Source organism: Carassius gibelio, chromosome B7 (genome assembly GCF_023724105.1).
Source record: "Carassius gibelio isolate Cgi1373 ecotype wild population from Czech Republic chromosome B7, carGib1.2-hapl.c, whole genome shotgun sequence".
Classification (NCBI taxonomy): Eukaryota; Metazoa; Chordata; class Actinopteri; order Cypriniformes; family Cyprinidae; genus Carassius; species Carassius gibelio.
The window spans coordinates 8,044,659-8,067,991 of NC_068402.1; the positions used below are offsets into that span (position 1 = coordinate 8,044,659).

Sequence of the window (23,333 nt, forward strand, 5' to 3'; positions counted from 1 at the left end):
CATAAATAAACAGCTGAATCTGACTTTAAGCCATGGTTTGTTTTGGATGATGGTTTTTCCCTCACGGTAATGTCACAGCTTCCACTTGCCCTCAACGCAAAAGCCTACTCGCGCTCGTGATTCTTTAGCTCCGCCCACACGTCACGCCTCTAGCCGGTCGTGTTTTTCCGGGAAAAATCGGTACAGACTATCTTTCTCTTATGAATAAAATAAAACTAAAGACTTTTTGGAGTTGTGAAGGATGCAGTACTACTCTATAGGTACTCAAGATTAACAGGATATTGAGTGAAAACGAGCATTTCACCCCCCCTTTAAAATCCTAAAATGTAACCGTGAGCACCTGGAAAGTGGTAGATAAGAGAAGTTCTTATGAAAAAGAGACTAGCAAGTATTTTTCTACAATGAAATGAACTTGTTAAACTAATAAACAAGTTTGGAAAAGTACCGGGAATGAGGCGTTAACAAGTGGTCTCTATACTCTATAGTGGTCACGGTGGACAGTGACCGATAACAAAATAGTATAAAGATGGTATCCTGGAAAAGGAAATATTCAGATGCTCTGCAGTTATCTTGGTTTTGTTGTCTTCTTGCAATAAAGTATAATTTTGACTTTTGGGACTCTCCCTCCTGAGCATTAAGTTGTAAGACAGAGAAAGAAGACTTTTCTCAACAAGATCACATACTATGAAGTCAAAAACCGACCTTTTTAATATTGCATTAATCGTCAAATAGGTTTCCAGTTATGAGCAGGCTAAATATACAAATGCATGCAGATGACAACAGAGTCTATCTATACGACAATCTGAACATCACTTATATTGCCCTTATATGATGGTATAGCGTCCAAACTCATGGAATCATTGTCCAAAAATACGAAAAGCATAAACTTGCGGCCTGTTTTCCCACATATTCTCCATCATTTCCATCTCTTCGCATATTACAGAGCCATAATGAAGCGGCTGACTTGTTTTAGGTACTCTGGCTTCAGGAAGTCCTGGAGTTCATCCTTTTTTACCCAGGCAAATGAATTCTTTTCCAGAGGTAAGTGCTTATGGCTGGATAGCACTGCTTTGAAAAAGAACACCTTGGCTCCAACGCGGCCCTCTTTCTGAATGTCCTTTGGGTATTTATATTTGTAAAATCCACAAGGTGCATTGCCAAGGAAAGTAGCCTTTAGATCAGCACCTACAGATTAAACAGAAGCTTAATAATTTAACCTGCAGCCCATTCGATTTAAGAATTACAGTCTTGTTATATCATAACGGCACTGAATTAATCTTTAACCAGAAAATGAAATCATGTTTCATTTACATTTTTTTCTAGCCCTGCTTGTGATTCAGTGTTAAAACTGTCTTCATTAATTGTCAGCTTATTAAAATGTTTTATTATCAGCTCTTCTTAAGAGCTGACACCAACTCTCCAGTTAAAACTGAAGCTGTCTAAATGACTATTACATTATAAGCATCAGAATCAGACAGAGCTTTATTGCCAAGTATGTTTGCACACACAAGTATTTTATTTTGGTGACAGAATAAGCTTCCAAAACACAGATAATAAAAATTAAGGTATGTGAATAAAATACACATTTGCATATATGTATAAATAAACAAAATAGACAAATCTGTATGCACCTGGAAGACTTGCAAGCGCACGTTCAGCCGTCTTTCGAAGTGTCTCTCCCGTCTGCCACTGTGTCTGAGGCAGGAGCCAAAGCTTTTGACTGCCAACATCCTTCTTCACCAACAAGATCAGGCTTTCTGCTAAGCAACGCTCTGAAGAGCTCACGCCTTTCTCATCAACACCTGTAATTTGTGTACATTCAACACGTTTTATAACTCTGAAATGTCTTAAAAAACATGACTTGCATCAAAGCAATGATTTAATCTGTGACACTTTCACTGCCGATGTAATGCTTACCTTGTGACCTCGGAGCAGGATGAAATTGCTTCAGTTTTTGTTCCCAAATATCTTCCAGATCTTGGGCTGTGACAATTTCTTTGTCTCTATAATCCTCCTCCTCTTCATCTGAATCATAATCCTCTTCTTGTTTTCGGCTCATCCGTGCAGCGTCCTCCAGAAGCCTCAGCTCATGATCTGAAAGCAGACTTCTCTCTAACTCCATCTGAAACAGTAAGTTTTGAGGGTTATAGGTGTCTCATGGTGACCAGATTAATGAATGGGCAGCATTATAGGGGAATGCTTAAAAGACAGAGCACAATATTAATATATATACAGACACCCAGCCACAAAATATGCTACATAGCACACTAAAATTAGAAAAATAACATAAAATATATGTATGTAAATGGTGCCGTAATAAACTACCGGTACATCATTCGAAAACATTATATGTGACCCTGGACCACAGCACCATTCTTAAGTCGCTTAGATATATTTGTTGCAATAGCCAAAAAAAAACAAAAAAAACAAACCCTGAATGGGTTAAAATTATGTATTTTTCTTTTATGACAAAAATCCTTAGGATATCAAGTAAGATATTTTGTTAATTTCCTATCATAAATATATCAGAACTTAATGTTTGATTGGTAATATGCATTGCGAAGGACTTAATTCGGGCAGCTTTAAAGGCGTAAATTTTCTCAATGTTATTATTAATGTTTTTTTTTGCACCCTCAGATTCCAGATTTTTAAATAGTTATATATTTGCCAAAAATTGCCCTATCCTAACAAACCATACATCAATAGAAAGCGTATTTATTCTGAAAAATTTACGCTTATGACAGGTTTCGTAGTCCATGGTCACAATATATATGTCATGTCAAATATTGATTCTTTCATACCTGGTGCATAAGCTCCATGAACTCCTCCTCAATAGGGCTCCTGTCTTGAGAGACCACAGGCAGCCGCTGCAGACACACGGCTCCATGCAGCGCCCACGGAGACGCCACAGCGGCAGTTTTGACATTTAGCGCAGAACACTGTTGCCTAGTGGACGAAATATTTCGCACGCCTTTATTTAATGTAGTTGTAGTTATTATTCTCCATAATGGTCGATAAACTCTAGTGAAGGGCGCCGCCATCTCGACCGCACGTGTTCCCGAAGTGCTTTGCGGAGTTTGACAAATAGACGCGACTATTTCGAAAATAGGGGGAACAAATTTAAGTGAAAAAGGATTTGGCGGTATTTGCAAAGGCCATTTAATAACAGTAAACAAACACTATACTTTAATTATCTGTTATTACTTTATGAAACCTTATACAAAATACTTTACGTCACATTCGATACGTTGGCGTCTAAAATATAAATACAACACCCCTCTGAAATCTAGTATTATTGTGACTTTCCATTGAACGCTCTGTACGCGAACGTCAATGTCAGCCAAGCTAGCTAGCTTCATGTGTGTATGTGTGTTTGTGAATAAACTGCATGATTTAAACACATACTATGTATCTTAGGTTATATAGCCTCATTCGAGGTTCGTGTCAGCAGCTTTTTGAGCCCTTAAATTCATCTGGACGGATGATAATGTAAGTAGCTTATGGGGTTGTTATAGCAGCCCCTCTCATAACGTGTTTGATATTTGTGTGACAGAAATATCCTCCACTGTTAACTTAATGTTTCATATATCATATAACAAAAGCTGACATAATATTAATCTATTTTTATTATTATGGTTTCATAATACTACTGTTATGCCATTTATGTATACAGTACTGTGCAAAAGTCTTAGGCTACTAATATTTTCACCAACAAAAAATGGTTTTAAGTAAGTTATTTCTATGTTTTGCTGTAGTGTGCCAGTAGTAAATATCAGTTTACATTTCCAAACATTATTTTTGCCATTAATTGTAATAATCCAGTGAGATTTCTGTTTGCACAACAGCCAGTGCTCCACACAGAGACTTGATCTGATAATCAAAACTAAAAAAACAAAACAAAACAGTCTGTCTGGAAAGACATGAAGGAACAGAACAAACTGAGACATACTCAATCCAGAAGAACTGTGGCAACGTCTCCAAGACGCTTCAAGAAACCTGCAAAGCTACAGTATTGTGCAAAGTTTTAGGCACTTGTGTAAAAATGATGTGAAGTGAAAACGAAGATGCCTTCAAATATAATGCCATAAATATATTTTATTAATTAACTTCTATTAAATTAAATCAACATTTGGTGTGACCACACTATGCATTAAAAAAATATTTTATCCTAGGTGCACTTGCGCATTGTTTTCAGATAGCTTTACAGGTTTTATGTGTCTTGAAATGTCTTGGAGACATTGCTACAGTTCTTCTGGATTGAGTCTGTCTCAGTTTGTTCTGTTTCTTCATGTCTTTCCAGACAGAGTGATGATGATGATCAGATCTCTGTGTGGAGCACTGGCTGTTGTCAGTCTCTTTGTGCAATCAAATAGACATTTAATAGCAAAAATAATTTTTGGAGATGTAAACTGATATTTACTACTGACAAACTACAGCAAAATATAGAAATAAATATAGAATTACTTAAGCCCATTTTTTGTTGGTGAAAATACTAGTGGCCTAAGACTTTTGCACAGCACTGTACCTAACAGTACCAGCACTTTAAGTATTATTTTACCTTAATAGCGAAGTAATCACAACTAAGAAATAACACGATAAAGGGTCTTCTGTTTGAGCTTCTTCCAAGTCATCACCATATGAGTCTAGAGACCAACTTTGCACACTCTGGATGTCTTTTGTTACTAAGGGACCTAATTGGTTGTTGTCTCCTGCAGTGGGGGAAATGTGGGGCTTCAGCATCCGCTATCAAGCAGTGCCATCCGATTACAAGAGGCTGATGCCAAACCAGTGGAAACCAAGAAGCCATCAGCCCCTGCCAAAAGACTGAAAGAGTATGACAGAAACAGTGACACACACCTGCTTTCAAATATAATTTTAACCAAGGGTCTCCCAGACCTTTTAATCAGTTCTAAGGATATAAATGGTCACATAAATTAAACCCAGAGATTTTAAATAATAAATGGGATTCTTTAGGATTCTTTCATAAATAGAGGCAGAAAGAACAGCATTTATTTAAAACAATATAAACAATATTTTGTAACATTATAAACGTCTTCACTGTCAACTTTATTCAATTTCTGTACAACCCTAAATATCTGAGTGATAGTGTATTACAGTTTCTGTGAAAAAATAAAATAAAATTTGTATATATATATTTAGTAGCAAAAACTGTTTTTGACATTGATAGTAATAGTTATCATTTAGTATAAAGTATCTCTGTCTACATAAATTATTTCTCTAGAGATGCTTTGTTATTGTTGTTGCTTATATTCTTTTCCCTATTTAGTATTTTCCCTCCATTTCCGGGTGAGGAGAGCTCCCTGACATGGGACAGCAAGAAGTTTGAAGAGTTACCGATTGCACACATAAAAGCCACATATAACAAGTAAGTTGCTTGGCAAAAAAAATAAAATCGTCGTGATTGACAAATTAAAATGGATTTAGTTCAGATATAGTTATAGTTTTTATGCTGTGTGCATACAGCTAAAGCAGAAGCTTATTTAATCTCTTAACTATGTTTGTCTTTTATCCATCTGTTGCATTGGTCAAAGTGCTTATGTTGCGTAACATAGACTACTGTACATTTAAGTTTAAATGCCCATGTGAAATTAATCTACAGTGTTTTCTTGGTGTATCTAGGGACTACAGATGTTAATACTATATGGATTATAATTCTTATTTATACCTAATACTGCATGTTTCCATATTGCTAACTGTATTTTATCCTTAATTTCTTGCTCAAGCACACATATCCACGTCACAGATTGTCTGGGCCAGTACATGGTCCGAACCTCATGTGGATCAGAGGGTTTCAAGAATGTGAAGAAAGCAACTCCTATTGCAGCACAGACTGCTGGGATTTCAGCCGCTGCGGTAAGATGCACAAAATATAAAATCGTATTGATTTTATACTGAAATAAAATGTGTCAACAAGTTTTGTACAGTTGTCAAAGCATAAAACATATGTGACCCGGCAGCACAGGGTCATTGGGTTATATTTGTAGCAATAGCCAAAAATACATTGTATGGGTCAAAATTATTGACTTTTCTTTTATGGCAAAAATCATTAGGATATTAAGAAAAGATCATGTTCCATTATTTTGTAAATTTCCCACCATAAATATATCAAAACTAAATTTTTGATTAGTAATATGCATTGCTAAAAACTTCATATGGATAACTTTAAAGATGTTTATCTCAGTATTTATTTATTCCAGATTTTCAAATAGCTGTATCTCGATATACCAAACATCAATGGAATGCTTATTTATTCAGCTTTCAGATGATGTATGAATCTCAATAAAAAAAAGACCCTTATGACTGGTTTTGTTGTCCAGGTTCACATATATGATTTCATTTGAACTGTCTAGTAGAGAGAGATATATCAGACATTTCCATCAAAAATAATTATTAATACATGTCATTGCAGGGGTGCATTTTTTTTTTGTTTCTGTCATTTAGATGTTGTCCACTTGATGGCAGCACATTTCTTTGCAGTAATTTACCACACCCTGTTTAATTGTTAAAGTACCCTTCCTTAGATTGTATTTGACTGGTTTTCTGCTTTAAATTTAAAGTCATGCTGAAACATTCTGTAAGGACAGACATTAAATATAATGTAAGAAACATATTTGAAACATAGAGAACTTATAAAAGGATTTATTTTTTGTTGTTAGCTATCACGGTCTTATGTGCATGTATGTTTCTCTGGTTTGAGGTTATCAGCAGTGTCCTATTAACTGTTTCAGTGTTTATACTGATTATATGCCTGGCCAGGAGAAATAGAAAAAATTAAAAATAACATTTCAAATCTTCGGTTTCATGTTTATATGTCTCTTCGGTTACTTCCATGCTATTTGTTGGTAATTTCATCAGCGTGTGTCGTGAAGAGTCTAATGACAACCCTGAGTCACAGCATGCTGTATAATCAGTATATGACTTCCCACTGATAACCATTCATTTGCTGTATGGACACAGGCGTTATGATCTAAATTAGTAGTTTCGGACAGACCTCAGATTCTAGGCTCCTGCAATTTTGTGTTTCCTCAGTGATTCATTAGTTTTTATTATGCTAAATGTTCTAAATGTATGTATGTTTGTCTTGAGCAGAAGGCGAGGGCTAAGGGGGTCAGCTACGTCCGTGTGCTAGTGAAAGGACTCGGTCCAGGGCGCTTGGTGAGTAGCTTGCTAAGGCCAAAGATTTACAGCAAAAAAATAAAAATCTCTGCGAAACTATAATATTACTATTTATTGTGACATTTTCCATTTGCCTATATTTTATATCATTGATTATTTAGACTTTCTCGTGACAGCTTATCTGTAACTGTGTGAAAACCAAAGTGAGGCTGTGCACATTTGAATGCAAACGAGGCATCTTGAATCATTTACCTCCACTCTCAAATGAGACAAACACGTTATTGCTGTTTTCTAATAAACTAGGCAGTGAATTTTGCAGTGAATACCAAAAAATGTCACAGTGGTGAAAGGTATAGAAGAATGCAAATGCAAAATGGTAATAATGAAAATATTTGTAATTCAAAGGTCCAAGATTCTCTATATTTTTGTTCGATATTGTATTGTACGTGCACAATACAGATAAAAGGAAATGTGTAAAAACATAGAAAACATAGAAAATGTGTAGAGGGGGCAGGCAGCTATTGAATAAAATAAATAAATAATGTATATCTAATAATTGATAACAAAAAAGAAGATAGGAATAACAACTACATTATACATTTTCTGAGGAAAGTGACTGCTTGTGTGTCGTGAGTTTTTTAGTTAGTTGTGTGTGGTTGCAGAGTTGTTGCTTTGTGGCTGCTATGATGTTTTGAGGTTTTTTTTTTTAATGTAATTTTATTTAGGGGTTTTTAGTCAATTTTCAAGTCCTTTTGATTTACAGATGCACACTACCATAAAAAAATTTGGCTCCGTATGATTTTTTCAGTTTTTTTGAAAAGTTACACTCTCCGAGGCTGCATTTTTATTTGATAAACAATACAATATAGTAGAAAATATAGTAATATTATTATTATTTCAATTTTAAAAGCATGTTTTCTATATTAATATTTTTTTAGATGTAATTTATTCCTATTCCTATCATCATCATTACTCCAGTCTTCACTGTCACATGATCCTTCAGAATGAAAACTTTCTAATATGATGATTTGGTGCTCAAGAAATATTTCTTATCATTTTCAATGTTGAAATCAGTTGTGCTGAGTAAATTTTTTTGCAAGTCATCTTTGAAAAGAAGGTTCAAAACAAGAACATTTGAACATTTCAAATTCAAATCTTTTGTTACATTATAAAGGTCTTTTGTGTCATTTTTGATCAAAATAATGCATTTTTGCCGAAAAGTATGAATTTCTTTCAAAAACAGAAATCTCACTGACCTTAAACTTTTGAACAATAGTATGTGAGATTTTCTTTCCACCCAGGTAATCATGTGCAAGGTGAAAACTATAATGCCCACTTCTCAACAAAGCATTTTTTATTTGATGTTGATTAATTTTCTTGGTGTTTGTTTGTTCAGATTTTTAACCCAGAGTATGCTTTAACAAACACCACTGAAAGAATAAACAAGAAATAACAAAAATCTAGTACAGTGGAAGTGATGCTAAACACTGTTGCTAATGTGCAAATGGAAACTTAGAGGTTCCGTTCACAGTTTGATGTGCACAGATGTGTAAATGAGTAAAAACCGGTTCAGGGTTGCAAACAAACAAAAGACTTGTTTGAAATTCATAGCTAAGGTAGTCTTAATACTGTCACTTTTTCTGGTGTGCTTTTACCTTTTAGACTTCCTGTGATGATTTGCAGCCAAAAAAGAACTTAAAATCTATTGAAGGGCCTCTGCCGTATCTATTATTACTGAGGCTTTTTTCACTTATATGGCCCATTCACCCAGAAGTCTTATGGGGTTATTCTAGTGCAGCTTCACAAAACCAGCGAGGCGTGTGGAAAAAAACGAAAAGGTACTTATAAACCCAGCAAGACTTGTAGAGTGTAGAAATCAAAGAATAGAAAGGAGCTATAGAAAATCAGTCCTTTATTGTGCCAACACATATCTGCACACTGGCCTTCATCAGGACTAAACAATTACAAATAAAGAAAAATAAAAAAAACACCTAAACGCAAACAAAAAGCACATTCAAACCTGCAGCCAATCAATAAGGAAATGAAAAGAGATGGTTTGATATCCACCAATCACAAGACACATTATAAAACAATGTCAGTTGTAACCAGTAATTTGTATGGAATTAAATAAAAATTATCCATAATCTATGACACCACCCAAAACATATTAGCAACTAAGTAGGGACATAATGGTGGCGGCTTTTGCACAGCCAGTCACATTTTCTTAGAAAAATGTAAAAATCAAGTTGATTGATTGACCTCCTGCTTTTCATCCATTTTCTTTTCGTGATACATTCAGTAGAATGGCAGCAGTGATTATATATTATTCTCTGTATGTGCCTGTATGGTTCGGCAACAGTTATGTGTGCTGACTATTCGATCAATACTCTGAAACTGACCGATGAGTTCTGTGAGCTCAGCGGCGGTCTGCATGCTCTTACTCTGAGCCGGGTGGGAGGACATTAAGGCTGGTTGAGAATATAATGAGCCCCTCCAGAGCTGCAGGCAACAGGGGGCTTTTAAGACTTGCATTACTCTTTTACCTACCCTCGGTTTATTCACAGTCAGAAGCTTCTGGACTAAGTTGCATTTAAGCAGATGGTGGTTGGCCATAAATAAATCAATGCAGTGTTAGCTTATTTGAATCATGTTATTAAACAGGCAAGCCAGGGTAAATACTTGTGCTTAGATAACTTAGAAAAGCTGGATAGGAATCAGGGATGCACTGATTTTACAGTTCGGCAGGTAATATTCTATTTAATTATCTGTAATTTTTTTTTTTTAAATCAGTAATTTTAAATGCTACAAGTGAATTAAGCCATCATAAAATTAAATTTTTTTTTTCAAATATCCTCACCCTCAGGTCGTCTGGGATATATTTTGATTATATATAGAGGGCGTGTATTGTAGCCGGAAACAGCCATTTAAAATGGCTAAAAAAATCATGGATTTGTTTCTTACAAACAAGCAGCTTTTCACTTCAGAAGACATTTACTTTACATTTAGACATTTACGTTTTTATCAGCTGTTTGGACTCTCATTCTGACGGCACCCATTCACTGCAGAGGATCCACTGGTGAACTGCTCCGATGAAGAAACAAAACCTTGGATGCCTACATTTTCAGCAAATTAAAATTTTTGTTAAGTTTAATTCCCATATATTAAACATTAATTGAGCATTAGATGACAGCAAAGATTAAAAAAAAAATATATATATATGTATACTCCGAATATAGTGTAGATATATCGTGCACCCCTACTAAAAGATATTATGTACATTTTATTTTTGTCCAAATCAGTAAGTATATAATGTTGAAGAGTATTAGGACTCATTTAATCATTTTGTCATTAAAGTCACACACGTCTTTTGTAGAAAGAGTGTATTATTGTAAACTGTATCTCTTAGCTAACTTGGCCTACATTGATTTTGCTCCCCTGTGTGTAGTCTGCCATTAAAGGGTTAACCATGGGAGGACTGGAGGTTGTTTCCATCACCGACAACACCCCAGTGCCACACAATGGCTGTCGCCCTCGCAAAGCACGAAGGATGTGAGGAGGAAGAAACCCATGAACCCAGAAGTCTTGTTTGTCTCTCTCTCTGTATTTTCATTGACCATCCAGTCTGAATATAGAGGTTGAATGCTCATTTATTCAGGTCAACGCTGTTCGAGAGTAATGCTTTTTTTTTCTTTTTCACAACAGCAGTGCTATGTATGTTATTTACCTTTTTGATAATTATTAAAGTGTGAAGGTGTCACTCATCACGTCTGTTTTTGTTCTTATTAGTGCATGTACAGCTTTCAGCTACGCATGGCTGAATAATTTAAAAGGCAACCTTGGGATTCAAAATCTAAATTAAAACCTAGAAATAAACAGTGTGACAATGATCATGCTGGATAACACGGATCACCGGGTTTGGAACTTGTGGAGTTGATGCAGCTTGATTGTTGCTGTTATAAATGTAAAAGGGTAACGACATAAATACAATCGTTTTTTTTTTTTTTTACATTTACTTTTTTACAATCAAACTTTTCACTTATATTGGTATTGTGGTTTTGTATTAAAAATACAAAACCAGTGGTGACAGACTTTAGGATCCAAGTAAATTTTTCTGATGAATTTAGTAGTAAAAACAGAAAAATTTGACAGGGTGTTACAGTGGCTGTTTGTTTCGGGAAATTGCACAAAATTGTGTGTGTGCTATCGAACATATGTTTTTATTTTTTTTTTATAAACATTATTGTTCGATATGTTAGCACTTAATCTGAGTCCGTTTCCAAGTTGACAGGCACAGGGTGGAATAGCTCCCTATAAATAAATGGACCATTGTAAGATTATTGCCCTTTTCTACCATTACATCAGGTGCTTCGTTGCTATGACAACGGCAATTAGCAGGAACTCAGGCAGGCGGTTGAATATAAGTCTGTCCCTAGTACCCATAGCAACCAAGGTCAGGCCTGCAACGCACATCTGCTTTTATACAAGCTTTAGTGTGCGCTATTGCTCGAGGACTGGGGGGAAAAAAAGACATAAATGACAATAGCAAATTATGTTGATGTCCATGTATAAGCTTCCTGGATGTCTGTGGTTCAGTCTTACAGTTTTAAATCTGAAGGATTCGATTCATTGATTTTAGAACCAAAACATTTCAAGGTAAAAAACTGGTTTGGTGCTTTATGCAGGAACGGTTTTTCTGTGGCTCTCCAGCAACAGCTGTCCTTTTCCCAGTCTCCTTTCACACCGAGCGTCAGAGCCACCACAAAACACGTCTCATCAGCGACAAAGCGTGACTTCTACCCACGTTTAACCCAGATGGCCGAGCATCTCAGATGTCCTCAGATAGCCTGTGCATCCAGTGGAGGCTCTGACATGGAACCTGAGTATCCCTGCTGGGATTTTGTGGGCAGTGATTAGAAACCGGAGCCAACAAGGTTGATTGAATATAGAGTTAAATGGTTCGCCTGCAGTGTGTGATTTTTATATGAGAAAGTATTCTTGGTCTTTGCCAAAGTCATTTTTTTTTTTTTTTTTTTTTTTACATCTCAATCAATTGGGAAGTCTTTTTGTTATGTATTACATATGGATTGTGTTTTTTTAAAGGTTTTAAGTTAAGACACATTTATATAGCAAATTATACAATACAGATTTTTTCAAAGCAGCTTCACTGTAATAGACAGGAAAATAACAGTGTTAAGGTCTATTCACATCAAGAACAGTAACTACAAAACATGTCCAGCAATTGTAACTGCTATTAGGTTTCAATCTAGTGATTTTGATGTGTTGCTAGGTGCTTACCAAGTGAAAAGAGTCCACCCGTTACTTAGGCTAAGGAGTTTGTTTACATTTCTCGTCCACAAAAATTGTGAAATTTGGATTAGCGAGCACCAAATCAGAAAATATGTTTAGTTAAATGTTGTTGTTTTTTTCAGAGGGGGTTCAGTATTGTGAACAAAGCAAATAATGGAGTCTTGGTTAAATGCAACATGACCGTTTTGCCATGCAAGACTTAAAACTTGATTATTTTGAACCATGGGTTGCATTTTAAACCACATTGTTCTCAAATCAACAAATGCACTTGGAAATTGTTGAGAGGTGAAAGTTTTAATGGGTTATTATGCAATTACTTCAAAATACAATTTGCTCCTAATTGAAAGTTGAATTGATTGCACTGAAATTATGACTTCCACCTGGGATTTTGTTCGATTTCTCCGGTTTTGACATTCATGTGTCACAGGATGGAGTGAAAACACATAACAAAGGGCTTGCAAAAAACAAAAAACATTTATACATACATATTCTGTGGCTGCTGTTTGTGTACCAGTGAATAATTTGTTATAACGTGGCATTCTCTTGAAATGGATATTTTTCTTGAATGCTGTTTTGCCTTCACTTAAGGTTCCTGCAAGGTGATGGGTTAAACTGGCAGTAAATATTGCAGATGGATTTGGAAGCATACATGACCTAGACCCAAGTAACCCTGGGAACCATATAATGAGAGCTACTCAGGCATCCATTTGCACATATTAGAATCGCACACTTTCATACGCCGCAGGGAAATACACTGCTGGATATCTGCATAGATTTTGCAATCATAATGTGCATTCTCTCTATAATTGTAGACTTATTTAAAGGAGGTAATCATATAAAAGGCACATACATATTGGAAGGATTTATCCGAATCTTTTGAGCACTTGCACTTTCTGTTACCCTGTTGTGAACACCATCTCCTCATTTAACCGACTTCCCACAAGCTGTCAGCCTACTCAGCAACTCCATGTGACAACCCACCCAACTAACCTTTCAGGTAGACCTCCTCCTATGCACCTGTATATTTCCCAAACACCTAATTCTGTTCTTTAACCAGCGTAATTTTGCAGCACTATTTTAAAAGCACTATATACTTTATACACAATAATGGACCTACAGGCTCTCAGTTGACATGTGCATTGTGTAATATTGTACAGCACTGTATGTATTATTCTTGCTTTTATTGTTTTGCCATTTAGTATAGGGTCAGCGGCCATACAGCAATTCATTCTGGAGTTCTTTTATCAATTTTGGCACAGTGATTCATTCTATTGTACATAGGTTAATCTCACAAAAACCTTTCAGGAAAATATCTATTATACCTTCAAATGTAATAAAATTGTTTAATTTTGATTAAAGCATATCCTATTTTATAGGATCATTGTAAAATCATTGTATATATGGTTGTAATTGAGTGTGCGTTTCAGAAAGATCCACAAATAATTATTTTATTTTATTTTAATTTATTTTATTTAGATGTCCCTAAATTATTATCACTGTATTCTGTTAGAAATGTTAATGAATTAAACATGTTTTAGCATTTTATTGTTTGTCTCTCTCTCTTAGCATTTTATTTGATTTTATTTTATTTACAAGAATGACACTACTCTGTTTTAAAAATAATTTATAAAAAAGGTGGATTCAGAACATTTTTGAACGTCTTTTGAATGTTTATTTTCTCCAAAAACCATTATCCCTCTTTTATGACCATAAACATGTTTTAATTATTATTAACAGTTAAGTTTTGTGCAAGTAAAATGTTTATTCTTGTTACTATGATTTGAAAAACTATTCTATATGCTTGAAATTGTAGTATTTACACTTCATGCTATTATTTGTTGTACTGCCTGTACATGCTAATTACATATTGAAATGCAAAAAATGATTTCTCTGTTGAATTTGGGGTGAAATGTGCCCATGTTTTGTGAGATTCACCCACATTTGTCATGAAATCAGAAGAATGACTTGACTTCACCGACTCATTTCTGATTTTTGGACTAATGTAGTGAGTTTGAAACTGAAATGAGCCCCATGACTCGAACTCTTGCTGTTGAAGACATCATTTCGACTGACATCTTTTTTCTTGTTCTATTTTACAGTATACATATTTCTTAAAGCCAAAAATTAAAGTAGGAACGAGTAAGAGTATTAAGAGCAGGAAATACAGCTCCATGCATGGCTTGAGTGCTTGATAATGGGCCTCCGTCCAATTATCCACTTCCAAGAATGTAGACATATAAGTTGTAATTTTCTGTAATGGCAGGCTGTGGACAAGGTGGTGGTGGGGGGGGTTGCAGAAAAGTAAAAAAAAAAAAAAAAAAGGAGAAGATGTTGGAAGAGGCGTGATATTCACATTGCTGAATATTTTTCTGATTTTGTGGCATTTTTGGACCACAGGGGCTGGTCTTAATGCGCTGCCCTTTAGAAAATGTTGAAGTGTAATATGCCTGCACCGGCTCCGCAGAAGCATCTTGAAGACAACCTCTTTCGCGTTTTGTTTTCATCCCAAAATTTCCTGTTATACCCCTCCCTCTCCTCGCTCAGGCTTTTAGCAGCTGCTAGCGATGGTACATTATCAAAATGGAATAGGAGGCAGAGAATGGAAGATTAGAAAGCTCATTGGCTATTTAGTCAAGAAGCCTAGTGCCCACTTGAGCTCCATTTGGGTGCTCTTACCTGTCCTGCTACATTGAATAGCACCTTTGTTCTAAAGCCCAAGAGCAGGGGAAGATTGGAGAGCCACTGGGCTTTACAGTAGCCAACCTATACGGCAGCACAAAGCATTATTAGCGGCTAAGATATTTTGTAGATGATATTATGAAGCGTATATAAAACCCTGAGACAAGTGCTAATTGTTGAAGCATTATATTAATGAGTAGTTTTTAGCTATTGCCTTTAGCTCCCTCCCTTTTTGAGTTGTAGACAGAAAAACATCTTATGCCTAATGTAGACTCGTGTATTAGGTGAATGAGTGTCTGTGAGTGTCATTTTCATACGTATTCACAATCAATTTCCTAATGGTTTTCAAATGCTTTTAGAACTTTTATTATATTTTATGAGAATTTCACGTTGCATAATCATTAGCTCTATGTAATGTAGATGGATTCAGAACCTAACTGAGTGTGATTTTCAAAAATGTCCACAAAGAATTTTCTAATGGTTTTATTTTGCAAAAAAATTGCAAAAATATTAATTAATGTAGATGAATTATGATCCTCAGTTTTAAGGTCCTTCAGTTTTGTTTAAAGAGCACCAAGTTCCAAGTCCCTGTACCCATGAAAAAAAAAAAAAACCTGAATAAATGAGTGTCAGAATCCTGCACACATCCGTTCAGTAAATTGGCAACAGCAAAACAAACTCTCCACATGCAGCATTTGGTTTGTCTAAAAGGTCCAACGAGGGATTGCTTGGATGATTGGCCATCAAAATGACAGGTCTCTGTTGCTTAGGAACATGACTAGACTGCATGAATTGTTGCATCGCTTGATCTACTCCAAGCAGACTCGAAGTGACAACACTTGTAGTTCCCTCTTCAAATATGTGTATTTACATAGTTATTGCACACAATCTTTTGAAGACCCTGTTTTTAATGCTTTATTATGCAGCACAGACCAATGAGGGATCTGGTGCTGGTGACAGATGTTAATGTAATTTGTTGCTTTTGTTTGTTTATTTTCCTTTCTCCTTTCCCTATATATGAGACACATATATGGTAGACTATCCTGACAGTCACTTGCAAACATTTCTCAAAGTACTGGTTGCTTTGTGATGCTGGTTGCTATGGTTACATCTAGGAAGCAAACAAAAGGGGAAACAGGAAGGGGAGGGGAACCCAGATACAAGTGGGTGACTGCCCTTGTGCTCTGTGCTGAATTTTGTTAACAGGACTGTATGTGTGTGGACACGGGGCTGCATATATATATGTGGATATGTGAGTACAGGACACAATGAGAGCTTTTGAGAAAGCTTTTTCCCTTATATTTCCAGCAAGTGTTATTTTTATTTTCTCTTTTTTTTCTGTGCTTACTGTGACCTGCATGTCAGTGCGGCATTCATTCAGGGTGAAGGGAAGTTTTAGTCAGCACAACAGCCTTCAACCTTGGCCGTGTGTTCATTCAACTTCAGATGCTTATTATAACTTGTTTTTAAAAATACTGCATCATTCCAATTATATACACTTAAATGCTTTTTCTTACAAGGAGGATTGAAAGAATTTCTCTGCGCTTAGATGAAATGAATGGGATGTAAGTGAAAAACCTTTAAGGGCATAAAGGCAATTAGTGGATTATAGTGGTAGATTAAAGTGGCCCTGCTTATTTCTAGAGCAAGAATACTTGAGCGAACTTACTCAACACCTCTTGAAATGCTTCTGGAATTAATGATATTAAAATTAATGAGCAATAATACAAACCTGATTGTTCAATTAGTACTCAGGGGCATAATTTGATGGTAAGTGTTTTTGCACACAGTCTGACTATTTTAAATGTCCATTTTGTGGCTGAGAAATAATGCCAAATTTTATTTTTAGTAAATCCCAGAGTCCATGAAAATATATATATAATTATAATTATTATTATTATTATCAACATCTATTTTTATATATTTTCATATTTTTATATTAAAATATTAAATATTCTTTATGTATGTATTATTTTTATGTATTATTACATTGTAAAATAAATTTATTTTCTAATACTATATAAGTAGTTCTCTATACATTCATTTGGTGCAAATAGAAATACTGATATAAAAGTTAAGAATGTTTGCTAATGCTTTATTATCAATGAAAGTTAATTATGTAATGAAAAAAAATAATAAAGAAAATTAAATTCACTTCCACACCAAGTGCTCTTATTATAAAGGATATTATTGTTTATCTATTATGTAAATTAGAATTTACGTGTGTAATATAATATAATAAATATTTCACTAGCCTATATATTACATAAAAACAAATATTCTACATTTTAGAATAATAGTAAATTCATCAAACCAATTCAAAATTGGTATTTCATGTTGACCAAAAATAAAAAAACCAAAACTAACAACAACAACAACAACAATAATAATAATAATAATAATAATAATAATAATACCATTATTATTATTATTATTATTATTATTATTATTGTTGTTGTTAGCTCTATTATTAGCTATTAATTAACTTTTTACAATTTTATAAAACTTTCTTTTCTAAAGCACTTTTAAAAGTTACAATCTCAAATAATTTTAAAAGAATAAGCAAAGTAAAATAAAATACAGAATATACAAAAATGCAGAAAGAAAACGTTATTTTACGTTAATTTAAGAAAAAAAATAATGCAAAAATTAAAATAATAATAAAATACATTTAAATGGAAACTTGTATTTTCACCTTACACATGCGTAACAAATAACATATTTGTCATTTTGTTCCCTACTCATAATTATGGTGACGTAATGGGCGTTCGGTTTTCTCCTCGTTCCTATAGCTGTGACGTCATCGACGTCGGTGAAATTGTTGGGCCACCTGTCGGTGGAATGGACCTCGCCTTTAAGAAGCTCCTGCAGGAGGAAAACCGGAGCTGTTCACAACACATGGTGCTGAACGACATCGAGACATTAGAGAGAGCGAAGACAACGGCGCAGAAACGCTGTTTATGGCGGATAGCAAACGAGCAGTTTGACGAACCGCTGATGGGAAGATGAATCGATGGAGCAAGACGTCGTTTTCACAGTGTGTAGCTTTCGCATGTTCTCAGTTTAATATCCATGTTGATGAAATCTGTGTGTGTTGGCGTGGGAGTGAGTGCCACAGACAGCACTGGACAAAGCAACAGGTAGTTATAATCGTTTATAACATTTTACGTTTGTTTCAGGCTTGATTTGTTTTTATTATTATTTTATAATTATTATTATTAATATTTTATGTTGTCGTGAAACAATGTGGAATATTTTACGACAGGAGCGGAATTAATCGGGAGCTATAGATCAATGTTTTAAATTCTTCTTCTGCTTGTTTTATGTTTTTCCACTTTTATTTTAGGAAGTTTTCAATGTAACTATCTGAGACCTGTTGATTGAAAATGAGTGTTTAATATTACAAATGTTTATCATCCTATTTGACTAAGCCTGTCACTCCCATAGCACAGACTGAGTGATTCTGTCTTTGTGTATTCAAATACTGCTTGTTGTTCCACATAGATTGAATTCTGAAATACTTTGTTATTATCATGCTTTGCTTGTGCCTGTGTTTTTATTTAGGTCATTTGCAAACAATTTTTTTAAGTTTTTGTAAAAAAATTGCATTGTGTGAGGGAGTTTTTGCATATTAATTTTGTGCATAAACACCATCATTTTGCTTTGTTTAGCTCTATGTTCAAGTGCCAGTTTGGCTTGTAAAGGCCCCACAGTGATTTAAGCTCTGTTCCAGTGTGATCCAACTGGCCTTGTGTATGTTCATAGTACAATAATAAATAAATCCAAAAACATTATATCAATATGCAATTTTGATATGCGATGTTTTCTAAATTATAAGATGTTATGTTGCATTTATAAATACAAATCAGAACAAAGCAGGCTGTTGGTGCAGCTTGCAAATTTGTCAAATATGAATGCATGCTTACGTTTTGTTAAATCTATCTTTATCTATGCAGTTCAATTACCATAATCACCTGACAGCAACATGTGCATGTATACCCTGATGCATTTCTGTTAGCGTCACATCAAATGCTGTGCATCATATATTTTGCATTCCATTCAGCCAGTGTGACACCACCTGGACAGATAAGTGATTAGAAAATAGCTGGGTTTGCGTTTGGCATGAATGTGCACACAACTTTGAAGGGGGCCTGCTTTTGAAGGAGCAAGCCTTTTGAAGCCCCACATGGCCTTAGAAAAAAAAGATCAAAACTTGATAGAATGTGCACAAACAGGGACACATTTGATGTGCCATTACAATCAGCCCTGGAGGAGAACCCAAGCTTGCCCTACACTCCCTACAGGCATCATGGAGCAAGGACAGTATTTGATCTAGCGTTTCATGGAGGCAGGTGATTGTAGCACTGCTGACTTCTTGTTATAAAAAATAGCATGCTTACAAGAGCATGTAATGAATGCTATAAGTCCTTGGTGCCTGGTGCTACCATCTCTTATTGGATTTCAATAGCCACATTTTGCTTAAAAAAAAAAAAAGAGATAAAACAAGATATAAATCCTTATCTGTGACTGTAACCGGTCCAAATAAATTATCATTATAGCCTACATTTTGGCGACATTTGTAATCTAATGACAAAGATGGGCTGATCAGTTTACTGCCGCGTCTGATATGCGCCTTCCTGGGTTTCATCTTAGTGTTAAAGGCAAATGAAAAACTATGCAATAGATAAATAGGGTTAGAATGCTAAATAAGGTTAACTGCAAAATTGTCATATAATGTGATCATGCTGGTGTCACAGGGTGTATTTCAGGGTCAGATCTGGCGTGGTACACAGCAAGAGGCCTTAATGAGGAGACGTGTCATAGGAGAACCTGCTCTATTCGAGTCTCGTAGCAAAGGTGACACCCAGATGAGGAGAACCATTCTCACCTCTCCTCATCAGATGAAGGTATACAACATGACTCATGCAATACAGCAGAGAAACAGAACTCGCTTGAAAAAAAAAAAACACGGGAAATGATGAGATATGAATTAATTTATTTGTAAAATCAACTTTCTATCTACATATCATTTGAAAATGGTTTTCAAAAGTATTCTACATATTTTCCCCCTCAGGTTATAAAACAGATGCTGTGGAAAAACACACGTTTTCCCTTTTACTTTTTAATAGACATATTTTTATATACTTTACAATAAAGTCCCATTAGGTAACATTAGCAAATGACCTATAAATGACAGGATTTATTCAATTTTGTTAATTTTATTTAATATAAATACAGTTGTTCATTGTTAGTTCATGTTAGCTCATGTCCATTAAGTAATATTAACAAATTCAGCTTTTGATTTTAATTTAATTTAAATTAATTTAGTAAATGTTGAAATGAACTGCATTAATGCATTAAGAATGCATTTCATTGTTATGTTATGCTAACAAAGATAGTTCCCTACTGTTAATAAATGAAACCTCATTGCAAAATGTTACCAATATGTATTTGGAATGATTGCATGCAATTCGCTTATTTTGTTGAAAGCATAACCAAAGATGTAGTTTTAGGTATAAATAGACTAAACAATGTTTTACAAATATTAATGTTTGGATGTTAATACCTGATATATCCCACAGGATTTATTCAGGTATTGGTAACAACATGTATGATTTAGCAAAACTGCAAAGTTATATCTGTTATTTGAAATGTTATATCTAACTTGTTTTTGCCTGACTGTACTTTTTTTTTTATCAGTCTACTGTTAAAATCATTTGGTAACACATACATCAAGGTCTCATTTGTTGCATTAACAGTGTATTTTACAGCTTTTATTAACCTTTGTTAATGTTAGATGATAAAACATGTTCATGGTAGTTCAGAGTGCATTAACTATACTACAACTTTTGAATTTTATAATGTATTCAGAAATATTTTTCATGTTAACTAATTTTAACAAATAAAACCTTATTGTAAAGTGTTACCAACAGTTTTCAAAGTAGATAGTTGATTAATCTGTCAGATATGACATGTTTGATCAGCACGTTAACATTTATTTACTGGCATTATGACATGTTTGAGAATAGGAAAATGCTTTTCCATTATGAATTGGGTCTGTGCTGTTTGCTTCCATAACAATACAACCATACACAGAGGATCAGCATTTGAATTAGTCAGTTTGTTTATGATGAACACCATTATGTTAACAAGGGTATCTAGATTTTTGTTCTTGTTATACATCCTCACTATATGATGGTTTTATTGCATGATCAACCTCCTTATAGAGCTCCGAAAGCCTTCTGATAAAACAAACCACCAAAACAAGACAGCCCAGCCGTTTAACTGGAGTATATCTGAGTGTGATTGTGTTTCTCTGTTAGTGAAGGAACAGTCAAGGGTTGAAAAAAAGAAAAGAGACTCAAAAATGTCTGTTTTTTGCCAAGCATTTTAGTTCAGTGCTCACGCTCAGTGAAGAGGAAATTAATAAAATTCATATGAATAAAAAAGAATATTAGACCTTCCTGTTGCACTGTTGTGAGTAACAAGCTTGCTTGATGAGGCATCATAATTAAATTACAGCAGGCAGATAATTTCTTCTTCACCTTACAGATATGATTTCTAAATCTAAATATGTTAGTTTTTTTTTTCTCACTCAGAACTGTTATTTTTTTAAGCTATATGCCGCCTTTGCTTAATTCTTGGTTAAATCAGAACAGAATGCACGGTAAAATGTGGCACCTTGCACACAGTTGTTACGCTAAAGAGCTATTTCTACATGATCTTACCCTTAAATTTAGTTTTATGGAGTACTTAATATATTTAGGTTGATTTGAAAATGTTTTTTTGTTATATAAAATTTATTAAACGACATTACCACATGAAGTATATTTTGGTTACCCTTTTTACAGTAGGTGTACAGTATGTAGAATTCAGTTCACAGCTGAGAAAAACAGTACATTTAATAATTTAATTAGCAAAAACTAAAACAGACATGCATGTATGATGATAAACCAAAATTAAGCAAAAGTATATACAAATATTTTTTATGCACTGAAAATAAATGGTGCAGGATTTACTTACTCAAATAGATGTTGCAAATAATAACAAAGAAACAACAACAGACACATTGAATACAGTTTTGAAGTAGAAAGAAATAATATGCTGCAAAAATCTTTGTTTTGTTTACAACTTTGAAAAAAAATCATGTTTTACAATGCATTGCACATTTCACAATATTCATTTAGCACATTTTAAATCACAAAAACACAATACAAAGCAAACAGCAACCATCAAAAAAGGAATTCACTTTGTGTACAGCGTTGAACATTCTCTGAAAAATATGATCTGTGAATTTGCTCCCTATTCTTACATCTGTCACTCACCAAAACATAAGTGGCTCTAGAGAATTGTATTCTTCCCACAAAACCGACTAATTAAGTTATTCTTTTGGAAACGGTAGTCCAGTTGTTTATTTCGACGGTGGGCACAATTTCTCAGAACAATATTTCTGTTGTTCGCATTGTTTGCCCCCTCATTTCAGAGTGGCTCTGAAAATGGTTCACGAGTGGCAAGTCAAGCAAGTTGCACAAGTGATTATTATGACCATTTGTGTCCATTCAAACCGCACAAGGACACACTAACCACTAAACCCACTTTTACCCACAATGCTTCAGTGGAAATTGCACAAAATGTAAGACCCTCTTTGCAACTAGAGGACATGATTTCTTAAGATTTTTTTTAATAATGCATTAGTATTCAATCATTATATCCGCCAAGAGGTTGCCCACAGTAAGAGAGACCTCTTTCATGAGATGAGACCTTTGGTAAATGCCTGAATGCATGCGGATGTGCAGAATGGTTAGAAACTATCTCTCTTTGGTTACAATCTCGACTATTATGTCAGCCTGCATAATCCCAGTGAGATCTTGCTTTTTGATGCATGTACGAATGGATGGGGTTCTGTCCAATAGAGCTTTTTTTTTAAAACCTCCATGTGAAAGTCAAAGTTATGCAGCATAACAGAGAATGGAGAATGGAGGTAAATGCTTTATGAGGGCAGCCCCTGTGCATCCATATTTAAACTGGGAGCCAACATTGAAAAGTAATAAAGGATCAGTGTAAGAGGCTTGAGTAATGAGGAGTCAGTTGATAACCTCTAGATATAAAGGTGGATATGGACAGCAGAGACTGTGTCTCGAAAGGGCAGGGGGATTCAATGGCTTGACATTATTAACTCCAGACATTTTTTTTCTCAGCGTGTCTTCAAG

The 23,333-nt window shown here is 34.7% G+C and overlaps 2 protein-coding genes across 2 annotated transcripts; one reads left to right on the plus strand and one right to left on the minus strand.

The window, feature by feature from the left end:
- Positions 1-685: 685 nt before the first annotated feature.
- Positions 686-3,093, minus strand: mrpl46 (mitochondrial ribosomal protein L46). The gene is made up of 4 exons (XM_052562147.1): positions 2,802-3,093; positions 1,918-2,122; positions 1,632-1,802; positions 686-1,185 (listed from the first exon to the last, which is right to left on the minus strand). Exons 1-4 carry the CDS (start codon positions 3,039-3,041, stop codon positions 938-940), a joined length of 864 nt encoding a protein of 287 aa, XP_052418107.1. The 5' UTR covers positions 3,042-3,093; the 3' UTR covers positions 686-937.
- A 212-nt stretch (positions 3,094-3,305) lies between these two features.
- LOC127962543 (28S ribosomal protein S11, mitochondrial-like) lies at positions 3,306-10,898 on the plus strand. Its single transcript, XM_052562148.1, has 6 exons — positions 3,306-3,489; positions 4,716-4,832; positions 5,288-5,386; positions 5,745-5,874; positions 7,111-7,176; positions 10,583-10,898. Exons 1-6 carry the CDS (start codon positions 3,407-3,409, stop codon positions 10,688-10,690), a joined length of 603 nt encoding a protein of 200 aa, XP_052418108.1. The 5' UTR covers positions 3,306-3,406; the 3' UTR covers positions 10,691-10,898.
- Positions 10,899-23,333: the final 12,435 nt, after the last annotated feature.

What these genes read in the sequence shown, in the direction of transcription:
- mrpl46 (XM_052562147.1), bottom strand. Translation starts at nt 3,041, where the DNA reads ATGGCGGCGCCCTTCACTAGAGTTTATCGACCATTATGGAGAATAATA. An exon ending in TCATGGAGCTTATGCACCAG is followed by an intron (nt 2,123 to 2,801) that starts GTATGAAAGAAT and finishes TTACTGTTTCAG; the next exon opens with ATGGAGTTAGAGAGAAGTCT. An exon ending in TGCGCTTGCAAGTCTTCCAG is followed by an intron (nt 1,186 to 1,631) that starts GTGCATACAGAT and finishes TTTAATCTGTAG; the next exon opens with GTGCTGATCTAAAGGCTACT.
- LOC127962543 (XM_052562148.1), top strand. Translation starts at nt 3,407, where the DNA reads ATGTATCTTAGGTTATATAGCCTCATTCGAGGTTCGTGTCAGCAGCTT. An exon ending in TCATCTGGACGGATGATAAT is followed by an intron (nt 3,490 to 4,715) that starts GTAAGTAGCTTA and finishes TGTCTCCTGCAG; the next exon opens with TGGGGGAAATGTGGGGCTTC. An exon ending in GACTCGGTCCAGGGCGCTTG is followed by an intron (nt 7,177 to 10,582) that starts GTGAGTAGCTTG and finishes CCCTGTGTGTAG; the next exon opens with TCTGCCATTAAAGGGTTAAC.